The sequence below is a fragment of the Eumetopias jubatus genome, unplaced genomic scaffold (genome assembly GCF_037043125.1).
Source record: "Eumetopias jubatus isolate StellerSeaLion01/CBP00866 unplaced genomic scaffold, mEumJub1_p1.0 scaffold_10, whole genome shotgun sequence".
Lineage (NCBI taxonomy): Eukaryota > Metazoa > Chordata > Mammalia > Carnivora > Otariidae > Eumetopias > Eumetopias jubatus.
In genome coordinates this window covers 40028420-40041189 of record NW_028274816.1, presented here as the reverse complement: position 1 = coordinate 40041189, position 12770 = coordinate 40028420, and the positions used below count along the sequence as shown (strand labels likewise).

General features: G+C 53.7%; 1 protein-coding gene across 2 annotated transcripts in view; it reads right to left on the bottom strand.

Annotated features, from left to right (window-relative positions):
* Positions 1-12770, bottom strand: part of SPIRE2 (spire type actin nucleation factor 2) — a 35000-nt gene that overhangs the window by 7683 nt on the left and 14547 nt on the right. Inside the window, exons 3-10 of one of the 2 annotated variants that reach the window (XM_028094819.1) lie at positions 10549-10905; positions 7403-7483; positions 7115-7279; positions 5994-6080; positions 5615-5738; positions 5351-5514; positions 4498-4687; positions 2236-2357 (exon numbers count right to left, since the gene is read on the bottom strand). In XM_028094819.1, the coding sequence (XP_027950620.1) occupies positions 2236-2357; positions 4498-4687; positions 5351-5514; positions 5615-5738; positions 5994-6080; positions 7115-7279; positions 7403-7483; positions 10549-10905 (1290 nt within the window). Of the gene's footprint in view, positions 1-2235; positions 2358-4473; positions 4688-5350; positions 5515-5614; positions 5739-5993; positions 6081-7114; positions 7280-7402; positions 7484-10548; positions 10906-12770 lie in introns of both variants that reach the window. The other variant, XM_088027554.1, reaches the window with a different exon arrangement.

Genomic DNA, 12770 nt, shown 5'->3' with positions numbered 1-12770 from the left:
TGAGGCGGCCCATCTGTGGCTGGCGTGTGTCCTACCTGCCACATTGCCTACCGCTTTGGGCCACCATGGTGAGTGTGCCTTGTTCAGCCCTCCCTCCAGGGAGGTCACTGCAGAGCTCGACCTTAAAGCCTCGGGGCCTCTCCTATAAAGTGGGGCTGCATTCCAGCTCCACTGAGGGAACACATACAGCCCTTAGCGCAATGCCTGGTGCCCCAAATTTAACATGTTAGCTACTGAGATGAGGCATCATGAGGGGCACCAGCCCGTGACGGTGCCGCAAAGGTGGGAGTCGGGATACTGCTTTTTGTTTCAGATTGCCAGTGGATTATCCTAGTTAGGGTAGTTGTGTGGGGAGAGTCTGAGAGACCGTGTTCTCATTCCAACCTGAAGCATCAGGTCCTTTGGCTTCTGACCTTTGTTTCCAACAGCCTGAACCCTAACCTGTGACCCTTACGCATGTTACACTAACCGCACACATGGCCAAGAAGTCTCATGTCAGGGCAGACGGTCGCTGAGGTTATGGGATGTTTGATAGGCAAACCTCTCAGAAAGCACTCTCAAGAGCTGTGCTAAGAATACACTTAGGGGATTTGTCATTTTAAGATACGTCCCCCCAAAAATTCATTCATTAAAAGAATATATTGAGGTGCCTGGGCGGCTCCATCGGTTAAGTGTCTGACTCCTGATCTCAGCTCAGGTCTCAATCTCAGGGTTGTGAGTTCAAGCCCCACGCTGAGCATGGAGCCTACTTAAAAAAAAAAAAGAACATACATGTCCTCCAATTCATTGACATCCCTTCAAGGGGCAAGCCTTCCTCTTCGCCGGCCGCCCGAGTTGCGTGGGGGCTCGCATGCACTCAAGACTCCGTTCCACCCGTATCCCACTGCCGTGGCCGAGGAAGGCCCTGCTGCTGGAGGTGTACGGACATGAATACGGCTTTACAGGAGGGGCTTGGGCCGTGTGGGATTCACGAAGTTGCAAAGCCTTAGACAAGTGCCAAACCCATCTCTGTACGTTTGCACCAACTGTGATGAGCCTGTGCGTGTCAGGCTGGTGGAGGTGCTTTCTGCGGAGCACCAAGTCAGCCTAATTAAGGTTGATGACAAGGAGAAATGAGGGGAAGGGATGGGCCCTGTAAAACCGACAAAGAAGAAAACCCCGTCAAGGGCTTGGTTGCAGTTGTGTGGTGGTTAAGGACAAAGATCCTGCCAAGGATGCCATCGAGGAATACTTCAAATGCAACAAATGAATAAGTAAAAAACTTGGTTCTGGTTCTTCACCCCCCCCAAAAAGGGTGGGGGCCTTAATTCTCCTCCCCTGAGAATGTACTTAGTGACCCACTTGCAATGATGAGATTAGGGTGGAAATAACAAGGAGTGACTTCTGACACTGGCTTCTGCCTTGGTGTCTCTCTCAGACCATGAGCGCTGGGGGAAGCCTGCCACCCTGTCCTGAGGACACCCAGCCCTGGGGAGAGGGCCGCATGTAGAGGCCCTGAGGCCTCCCACCCACAGCCACGTGAGGAGCCACATTCCAGTGCAACCCCCAGGGAGGCCTGAGCCAGGCTGCCCAGCTGAGCCACTTCTGGATTCCTGACCTCGGAAACTGTGTGAGATAATAAAAGTTTGTTGTTTACACTTTTAAGTTTTGGGGTAATTTTTTAATGCAGCAATAACACAGGACTTAGTTGGGGAATATCAGTAGTAATACTGCCTTAGGTTTATATGGCACTTTTCAAAGCATTTTAACATCTGTTCTCATGTGAGCCTCTTGACAAAACTTCAAGGAAAGGGTGATGACAACATCCTTGACGTGCGGGCTCTTCACGACTGTAATCCCTTTGATAAAATCCTACACTAAGGCTGAGGAAGCCCAGGTGCAGGGGTAAGGGGTGTAGTGGCAGAGTCAAAGTCTTGACCCCATAATATGCTGTCACACCTCACTGCCTTCAGGCACAGGGCTCCAGTTTCTCACCTGTCTTAACCCTCACCAAGATGGAAGTAAGAACTTCAGATGTCCCCTGTCCCCTTAAGAAGGTCCTGTTTTGGCCAGGGGGCTGCCGTGCCCCGAAGGTGGCAGCAGAAACCAGATGTGGCGGCTCCAGAGCAGACCTAGCACACCCTTGAAGGGGGAGGGGCGCCCTCCTGCTGGGCCTTGTCCTGCGGAGAAATGAGGCTAAGGGCCCAAGAGACGCCCCACCCAGTTACTGTGGACAACAAGGCCTCTGTCACTCACCAGCCACAGGTGATGGGTGTCTCGGGCCGCAGAAGCCTTTGGCTGGTCCTCTGCTGAGCCCAGGTCACTGTGTGGTGGGGAGCTGGGGTCAGGCTGGGCCTGGACACTCACTGGGAAGGGACCTGGAATAAGAACACAGAAGCCCTGTCCGGACAACCTGGCAGGAACTGGTGAGGGAGGGCTGTGCCCAGGGGTGAGGGAGACAGCTGGCCTGGCAGTAAGGGTCTTGGGGGGAGTCATCAAGCAGAAGAACACGTAGAGAACATGTCAACCACGCCGGGGGCACGTCAGTGAGGCAGGCCCAAGGGACCCCTATAGGGGGCCCCACATCCGATCCCTGGTAACGAGCCGACGTTAGGAGTCCCGTAGCAGCCAACAGTGAAAGCAGGTAGCACCAGTCATGTGGGAATCCTGCCACCTCCATAATGCTGCTCACTGCTCTAAACGCAGAAAGGGACGGAGGAGAAAGGCAGATTCACTTCCACCACGGGGTCCCTGAGTCTTGAGGACAGTTGTGAGGAGACAGTGAGGTATGGAATTGGCCTGGCCTGGACCTCTTCACTCCAGAAAGTGAATCAGCTACCAAATGGCACCACCCTGAGAGTGGCAAGAGAGCAAGAGGGTGGTTCAAGGTAACCTTGAGAGCAGAGAAGGTGGCCTGGCCATGTCTGGTAGAAGCAGTGGGTGAGGTGGAGAGGACAACCCCATGTCCTGTCAGCACTTTGGGGAGCACAGCCCTTACAACAGTGGGACTAACTAACCCTGTGTAGCCAGTAGGATTGTTTTGACCTCTGTGCTGAACAACAGGGAAAGGAGGTGACAATAAGTCGGGTTCTAGAGGGGTGTGTGCTGCATGGCCCATCTGATTCATTGCAGACACGTTTTCATTGACAGGAAAAAAAAAAAAGACTAGAAAGATCTGTCAGTCATCTATCTATCCATCCATTTGTCTATCCACCTGCCCATCCATCCATCATCCATCCATCCATCCATCTACCCATCATCTATCTATCCATTCATCATCCATCCATCCATCTACCCATCATCTATCTATCCATCCATCATCCATCCATCCATCCATCTACCCATCGTCTATCTATCCACCCATCATCCATCCATCCATCTACCCATCATCTATCTATCCATCCATCATCCATCCATCCATCCATCTACCCATCATCTATCTATCCACCCATCATCCATCCATCCATCCATCTACCCATCATGTATCTATCCATCCATCATCCATCCATCCATCCATCTACCCATCATCTATCCATCCATCATCCATCCATCCATCCATCTACCCATCATCTATCTATCCACCCATCATCCATCCATCCATCCATCTACCCATCATGTATCTATCCATCCATCATCCATCCATCCATCTACCCATCATGTATCTATCCATCCATCATCCATCCATCCATCCATCTACCCATCATCTATCTATCCATCCATCATCCATCCATCCATCCATCCATCATCTATCTATCCATCCATCATCCATCCATCCATCCATCTACCCATCATCTATCCATCCACCCATCATTCATCCATCCATCTACCCATCATCTATCCATCCACCCACCCATTACACACCCATCATCCTCCCATTATCCATCCATCACCCATTCATCTTTCCATCTATCCTTCTATCATCCATCAATCATCCATCCATCTGCCCATAATGCATTCATAATCCACCTATCCATCCATCTATCCTTCTATCGTCCCTCTATCCATCCATCTTCAACCCATCATCATCCATTATGCATGTCATCCATCCACCCATCTATCTACCCATAATCTATTTATCCATCCATCATCATCCATCCAATCATGCATCATCCACCTATCCTTCCATCATCTGTCATTTATCCACCCATCATCCATCCATATACATCCATCATCTGTCTATGCATCCTCCATCCATCCAGCTTTTTCATATACCAAAATATTAATAGTAACTATCTCTAGATACTAGAATCATGGGAATGTTTTAAAGTTTTTCAAAAGTGTTTTACAAAAAATGTGGATTACTAATTTAATAAGAAAGTTTTCAAGTTAAAAAAGTGGAGGATGCCTGCCTGAGGCAATGAGGTAAGTCTGGGCTTGAACTTTAAACACCCTTCTCACAGAAAGGAGCTCCCTGTGGCCTCTGAGTGCTGCCTGCTCAGGACAACAGTAGGACCCAAGGCAGGACATGATGCCCACAGGACAGTGTCAAGGGACAAGGGGGTGAGAGTCCCCACTTGCCTTGCTCCTGGGCGCTTGGCCTCCAAGTGTGCACGCTGCCTGCACGGGGCCGGGATGATTCCAACCCTCCTTGGGGCTGAGTGGCTGGCTGCAGGCTAGAGGCCACTTCACTCCGGAGCTTGATCAGGTCATGCTCTGAGAAAGAGCGGTCCCGCTTCAGTGTCACCTCCCCACATGGAGACTCTTCCTCCTGTGGACACAGCAGGCTCAGCACTGACCACTCTGCCCGCCAACACCAGCACCTCCTGCCTGTCCCTGGACTGGCAGGAGACCGCTGCTAGGCCCACTAAGGCCACCCAGTGCCACTTCTGCTTACTGCCCAGCCTCACTATCCTCTATACAGTGGAAACAAGTGCCTCAAAAAAACAAACCCTTCCCTGAGGCCTGTGGGAAGTCCTGGAGATGATCGGTCTGGTGTCTGGGGCAGCCCACTGAGATCGCTACCACCCCTGGTTTCCTTGGGCTCAGAGGGCAGTGAGGACATGATGTCCCCATTGAGTGTCCCACTCAGTGTCACAGTGAGACACACTGGCTTTTCACATCAGCCAGGAGGCTGCTTAGCTTCCCAGCCCCAAGATGATGGAGTACGTACATTCCAGCCCTTTTGTGCTATGGGAAGAGGTGGCCCAAGGCCACTGTTCAGTCACCAGTGTGAGCCACCAAGATGGGGAAGTGCTCCCAAGTCCCACCATGTTTGCTCTCAGAGCAGACCCAGCCCCACAGCAGGACACCAGCTCCAAAGAAGAGTGCTGCCCTAGGCCCTGAACAGTGATGCCCTCAGCTGAAAGCTACATGCTGGCTTCGCTCAGCCCTTCTCACTTGCCCCTTCTCCTCCTCCCTGGTGGGCTCTGACCTCAGATGTGTTCATCTCCTCCATCTCAGCCAACGTGGGTGCCTTGAGCAGGACCCGGGGCCGTGGGCGCTGCGTGTTGTTCCCGGCATCCAACAGGTTGATGCAAGAAGTGGATTTGGTGTCCCCTGAACAGGCATTGAGAATGCAGGGCAGAGAGCCAAACCCTGGTGGAGGCAGGGGGGGGGGGGCAGGACAGGAGAGTGAGAGGTGCGGAAGGAGCAGGGAAGGAGGGACGGTGGGAAGGGGGGGGTGTCCCATGCTCACCCCGGCCACCCCAGTGCTTGCCCCCCACTGGGCGCAGCCTCCGCTCCTGCTTGATCTCCTCCAGGATCTTCTCGTGCAGGGTTCTCTGCTTTTGCGGTAAGGGGCGAAGCCTTCTCTCCGAGACCTGGGGGGAGTATGGCAGCTCCAGGAAGGAAAGGCAGTGGGGCTGTGACACGGACACACTGGAGTGGGGGGGAACCCTTGGTGACACAGCCAGGCCGAGCAGGAGCCAGCACAGCAGGGGGCAGACGGGAGGTGCCCTGTGTGCTCCTGGGGCAGGTCCATCTCAGAATCAACTTCCCAGCCCCTCCCTCAGTGGAGGCGCCATTCTGCCCTTGGGGAGGGAAGGCCAAGGAGGGAGGCCCCGCACAGCTGGTACCTGTTTCAGTGGAGGCCGGGACCGGATGAAGTCCAGGATGAGTTCATGGGCATCCTTCTTCACCCGGGGAGGGATGTCTCCATCGACCTGTGGGGTTGGTACGCACACAGGAGCTGGGCTGTGAGAGGGCTCGCTCAGCCCTGAGCAGGACCTAGTCCTCACACCACCCTTGCTTGCCCTCAGGGGCTGCATGACGGGCACAAGGGCCGCTGGGACCACCACTAACTTCCCTACATCTCAGATTCTTCACGTGGGAATGAAGGTCAGAGGCACCCCTGTCACCCAGCCGTCCTAAGAATGAAATGAACTCCACATTTAAAATTTGCAGAGTGAAGCCAGAACATAGCAAGAGTTATGTGAGCATAAAATGGGACAATCCCATAATCTCAGATGCTGCTGCTAGTCCTCCAGAATCCTTCACTTGTTCCTTCTCCCTGTCCTTGTCACACCGTGTCCCCAAATCCCACTGTGTCCCACCATGTCCCTAATGTCACACCGTGTCCCCATCATGCTGTGTCCCCGATGTCATGCCAGGTCCCCAACATCACGCCATGTCCCGACATCACACTGTGTCCCACCGTGTCCCTGGCATCACAGTGTGTCCCTGACGTCACACCATGTCATACCATGTGCCCGACGTCACACCGTGTCACACTGTGTCCGTCTTTGTCACACTGTGTCCCCGATGTCACACCATGTCATACCATGTCCCCGACATCACACCGTGTCACACTGTGTCCGTCTTTGTCACACCGTGTCCCTGACATCACGCTGTGTCCCTGTCCTTGTCACACTGTGTCCCAGATGTCACACTGTGTCACACCATGTCCCTGATATCACACTGTGTCCCCGACAAAACACCCTGTCACACCGTGTCCCCGACATCACACCCCATCATGCCGTATCCCCGATATCACACTGTGTCCCTGACATCACACCCTGTCACACTGTGTCCCCAACGTCACACTGTGTCAGGTGTGAGCCAGGTGAGTCAGGGCCACATCTGCCCATGCACATCTGAATACCCAGCTCAGCTCAGTAGCCAGCACACAGAGCAGGGGCTCCAGAGCCACCGGTGGGCAGAAGGCTTGGGGGTAGGCTCCTCTCCCCCACCAGCTCACCATGACCTTGCGTAGTTTGTAGTTCCTGGCGCGGATGTCCTGCATCAGCATCTCAAAGGGGGTGAGCTGGAACTCAGTGGGCAAGGGGTTGAATTCCTGCTCCTGCACCTTCTTGAGCTTCACTCCATGGCGGAGCTCCCTCATGAGCTGCACCCAGAGTCGGGCCTGGGCCCCCGAGAAGACGAAAATGGCCCTTAGACCCAGCGGGGCTCCCAGAGGCCTGGCACAGACCCCAGGTGCGGGGGGCTGAGCCCTCTGTCCCAGGGCTGGAGGGGAGCCATAGCTTACCCAGTCCGTGTGTCCCAGGTTGTCAAGCTCTGCCAGGGGCTTCTCTGCCTGCAGCTCATCCTCCCGAAGCTTCTGCAGCATCTGTTAGTCCAGGAGAAGGTGAAAGAGTGGTCGTCACGGGGATATGGGCCCTACCGGTCTGTCCATCTGGGGACAGTCCCTTAACACATGGGCTAGTATTCCACCAGCTAAAAAAGGGATGAGTGGGCATTTTTGGCCAAGGCTTTGGGTTCAGAAAGATCTAGAGAAAGAAAGCCATTAGCTGTGGAACCACGTGGGACAATTGGTGTCCCATCAGCTATCTCTGGAAGCTCCTTCTGGGCAAGGGAAGAGGTGAGAACATAACACCCACCTAGCACCCACACAGAACTTCTGGTTCTCTCTCTTCTCTTGGCTGATCCACACGGCCCCAAGGGCGATGTGTGCTTCAGAGGGAGCAGATGCAGGAAACCCTGCTTTCTGTCATCTGTGAAGAGCTCCCAGTCTTCCTTCAGATCTAGCTCTCAGGGTGCTTCCTCAGGAACACCTTAGCCTCTTTGCCCAGGCAACATGCACACCCTCCTCTTGGAAAACCCATGGCTGCTTCTTGATACATGATCCCCACTAGAGTTTTATGGTTATGTGCTTCTTCGAGTGTTGTCTGGACCACTGGCTCCATGAAGCCAGAACCGCATTTATGTTTGTTTCCTGACCTTAGTATTCCTGGTTCGTAGCACAACATTACAGATGCTAGGTCGTAAACAGTGGCTGGATCAATGAATAAATGGATGGGTGCATGGGTGGGTGGGTGAGTGAATGGAGGAATGGTGGATGGATGGGTGGATGTGTGGATGGAAGAATGGTGGATGGATGGGTGGATGGGTGAGTGAATGGAGGAATGGTGGATGGATGGATGGATGGAGGAATAGTAGATGGATGGATGGAGGAATGGTGGATGGATGGGTGGATGGGTGGAGGAATGGTGGATGGATGGGTGGATGGAGGAATAGTAGATGGATGGATGGAGGAATGGTGGATGGATGGGTGGATGGAGGAATAGTAGATGGATGGATAGAGGAATGGTAGATGGGTGGATGGAGGAATAGTAGATGGATGGGTGGATGGAGGAATAGTAGATGGATGGATGGAGGAATGGTAGATGGGTGGATGGTTGGGTGGATGGAGGAATGGTGGATGGATGGGTGGATGGGTGGATGGAGGAATGGTGGATGGATGGGTGGATGGAGGAATGGTGGGTGGATGGGTGGATAGAAGAATGGATGAGTAGACAGATGGTAAGAGGAGGAGTTGCTCAGCAAGTCCTGGGAAAGAGACACAGTTTCGTATTTCAAGTAGAGAAAATGCCACCATCACAGTGAGGGCCAAAGAAGAACATGAAGGATTGTTAGGTACTGTTCTTTGCTGAGAATTTGGGAAGAAGCCGCTAGATTAACTGCCTTCATTGTCCTGGATCTTGGCAGCAGATAGAGACTCTGTTCCCACCAACTCCTCCACCTTGGAGAAGCATTGAACCTTTAGCACACAGCTCCCACCTCACTGCCCCCGCCCCCTCCCCCTCCCCCCCCCCAAGACAGAACCGGTTACCCTGGCTTTCATCCCAAGCTACCTGCTAAACTGCTTTGGGACGCTCTAGAAAATGCTGCCAAGTCTCAGAGTAGCACATGGTGTGTGATCTGGCTGATTCTAAATATAGACCTCTGTGTGATCTGGCAGTTCCTGTGGGCAAAGGGCATGAAGGGTGGGTCTCCCATCCCTCCTGGACTTTCTATACCTGTTCCTGAACAGGGTGTTTCTTCCTAAAACGCCAGCCCAGATGTGTCCCACCAACAGACACTCTTCTTTCTCCCTGTCACTACCAATTCCCTGAACGTCTCTTGGGTCAATTACTTGCAAGTCTAGAGTTGTTTGCTCCTGCTAAAGAAAGCGCTTCCATTGTCCGCATAAGGAACTGATCTTAGCAACAGAACAGATGACTTCAGAGCAAGAAAAACAAAAGCATTAAGACCATCCACCAATTAGAACATTAGAAGAACATCTCTAAGATGCTAAGGAGGAGTGGGGTTTGGGGGGCAGGGGGACAGGGAGTGGGCAGAGGAACCACCCACCCTTGGGCCATCAGCTGGGCTGTAGGTAAGGGCCCAGCGGCTCAGGCAGTGTCGCGGACTTGTCCTGCGCTGGGGCCCTGGCCCCGTCAATCAGAGCAACCCTGAGAATCTCCTCAGGCCCACGAGTTCAGGGAAGCTGGTCCAGGGATGAGCATCAGTCCATTCCAAACAACACCTTCTGCCATTTGAGCAAGAGTGGGTGGAGCAAATTGCCCTGCCCTCTATGAAGTCTGCATTTTCTCATCTGTGACTGCTGATGGGAGGCAGGAGTCCCTGTGCCCAGACCCCTGCTTCAAGGAAGTGTGCCATTTCCCTCCAAGGGAGGAGATGGGAAGAGTTGAAGGAAGATAGTCAGCTAGTAATTCTGGGACCACCCAGGGAGACCCCAGCTCTGCCTGGACTACCTCTGACTTGGGGCAAGGGACAGCTTTCAGAGCCTCTATTTGCTTAGCTGTAAAAAGAGTGGTGGGGGGCCACCAGCACTGAATTTCCTACCTCCAGAAAACTCCAGGCACGGTGAGCACACTCGTGCACGGAACTACAGCAAGTGGTTTCCAGAAGGAACCAGCACGGGGAGAGGACAGCCAGGCCTTGCTGGACACATAAACATGAGGATCTGGGAGACTACAGGAAGAAGGTCCTGGGGCCAAGAGACTGAGAGCCGGTTACTTAATGTCTCTGAACCGTAGCTCCTTCCTGTGCAAAATCCAGCTTAGGGTCAAGGGAAAACTGGCAAAACATCAGAGACAGAGCTGCCCTGAGTGCAGACGGCAAGGTAGGCCTTTCAGAGTCCTGAGCTGAGGATTTCCACTTCCTGCTGGAGAGACAGAGGGACCAACGCGTGGGGAGGTGGGGGGTACGGGGCAGGAAGGAATCTTGGGGGCCTCTTCCCCTTCCTCGGTGATCCCTCCCACTTGCTCACCACCTGGGCATACCACCCCTCGTGCCCTGCTCCGCCCCGGCCCACCCCTCCCTTCCTTGGCTTCCAGGAAGCCCCCTCCACGTCCTCAGCCCCTCCGTGACACATCCTCGCCTGCTCACCTCCTTGGCCTCGTGGACCCTGACGAGGAAGGCCCGCAGCTCCAGTGTCTCCACAAAGAGCGCCCGGCACACGGCCTGGTAGTGGGCCTGCGCGCCCCGGGGGTCGGTCAGGCGGGCCGCGCACAGCCGCATGGCCTGGGCAAAGGTGCGCACGGCGCGGGGGCTGCCCTCGGCCTCCTCTTCCTCCTCCGGGCCCCCATAGCCCTCGTCAGCAGCCCCACAGCCACTGTCCTCACAGTCATTGTTGGCCATGAGGTCGATGAGCCGCTCCAGCTGCGGGCTGAGCTCTCGCTCCTCGCTGTCGTCCAGACCCCAGTCCAGCGCGCGGTAAATGGCAAAGCCCAGTGACTGCACCATCTGTAGGACAGGGGCCCAGAGTGTCAGGGAGAAGGGGGGGAAGGGGGCAGCCTGCAAAGGACCCGGCCAGGAGAGGGACACAGCCGCCCCACGAAGTACAAGAAAACCTCCCCCGAGATGAGAGCAAGCTGCCCATCCAGAGGGCGTATACTGTGAGCCAACCAAACATGTCACGGAACAGACAAGATGCTTTCCAAACAGCACGGCCACCGTGGAAAACAGTTTGGTTAAGTTCCTACGGTCAAACATGCTTTCACCACGTGAAGAGAGGGCAACTCCTCTCCCAAGTATCTAACCAACAAAAAGGAAAGACATACAACCGCACAGGACTTGACCTGGAATGCCCACAGCGCCCAAACCTGGAATGTCCAAATGTCTTCAACTGGTAGATGATAAACAAAGGTGACCCATGCTTACCGTGGGATACCAGGCAGCAGGGCAAAGGGTCAAACTCATGCACTCCTCTCACACACACAGTGAACGCAGAGCAACAAAGCCAAAGCGCATGTTTCCGTTTATCCAAAACTCTCGGCAAGACAAAGCTTATCTACAGCCATAAAAAGCAGGTCAGTGGGTAAAAGTCGGGGGTGGAGGCAGAGATTGGCAGGAGCAGAGGAGCTCACTGAATATAAAGCATATCCCAATAAATGTGATTTAAAAGACAGACAACCGAATTAAACGTTAGCTTTTAATGTCACGTAAGAGCGTATTTTCAATCAGAAGAGAAAGACTAGCGTGTCGCAGTTGTTAACTATATAGGATAGAGCGCAGACACCTGAATAAGGAATGACATCCTCTCCCTTAAAAATATTTTAAACTCCATGTAAATTTCAACATATGTAAATTTAACCTGAAAAAGAAAAAAAAAAAGAAGAAGAAAAAGGAGTGGCAGCTGAGTGGGGGCAGGGAGCGGGTGGGGTCCCCAGGGTCACAGCGGCTGTTGGAGTCCAGCCAGGCATGGGGCCGACAATGCTGTCGTTCACTTTACCTATGCTCGAAATTCTCCATGAGTAGTTCTTTTAAAAGCGTATTAGCTTATTAAAAATCAGAGTTTTGCAAGAGAGACTTCTTAACTCAGCATTTCTCAACTTTACTTGGCAGAAAACCCTATTTTCATGGACTGCCATTAACAACTGGGGAGCCTACGTTCTCCAGAGGACGTCCGTGAAATATCGCCACTCTGCTTGTCTGTTTAAGTGCCATCTGCACCTGACGTGCCCTGCTCGCAGGAACGCAGTCCTGAAAAGGTCAGGGAAGAGCCTCGTGCAGGGCCAGAGGGGTAAGGACAACCACATGGACTCTGCTTCTAGCTTGCTTGGCTTTCGTATTTTGACATTTCCCCTTTATGACAATGATACAAAATGACAAGAGCTTTTCTCACGTCATCAACTACTCTGAGCCCTTTGCCAGTAACTGCAGGACAGCCCAAGCTCAGAGCTAACCTCTGGTTTCTAGGCAGAGGAGGGAGGCAAAGCCGCAGGTCACCTGACCACAGCTACCAGCTAGCAGAGCCAGACTTGGGACCCGGGTCCGCCCACAGCCTGTGCTCTAAGCCATGTGCCAAGGTGGGAGGCCACTTCGTGGCAGATGGAGCCACACCCTCACCTTCCACCCCCAAGTCCTCCTGGGCTGGGGGATGGGGCAAGCCTCTGGTCTCTCCCCTCATTTCCTACAGCAGCAGCCCAGGGGGACTAGCCTGAGCAGAGCTGAAGGAGGATACGGAGAAAGTCAGTGCCGGGCAGGGGACAGGCGCAAGACAGCCTTCTCTATCCTGCAGAAACGCCTTTCAACACACCCTGAGCCTGGAGGGGGCCAGCGCGGGGAGACGGGTGGGCCTGGTAAAAAGGGCAAGGCTCTAACAGAGC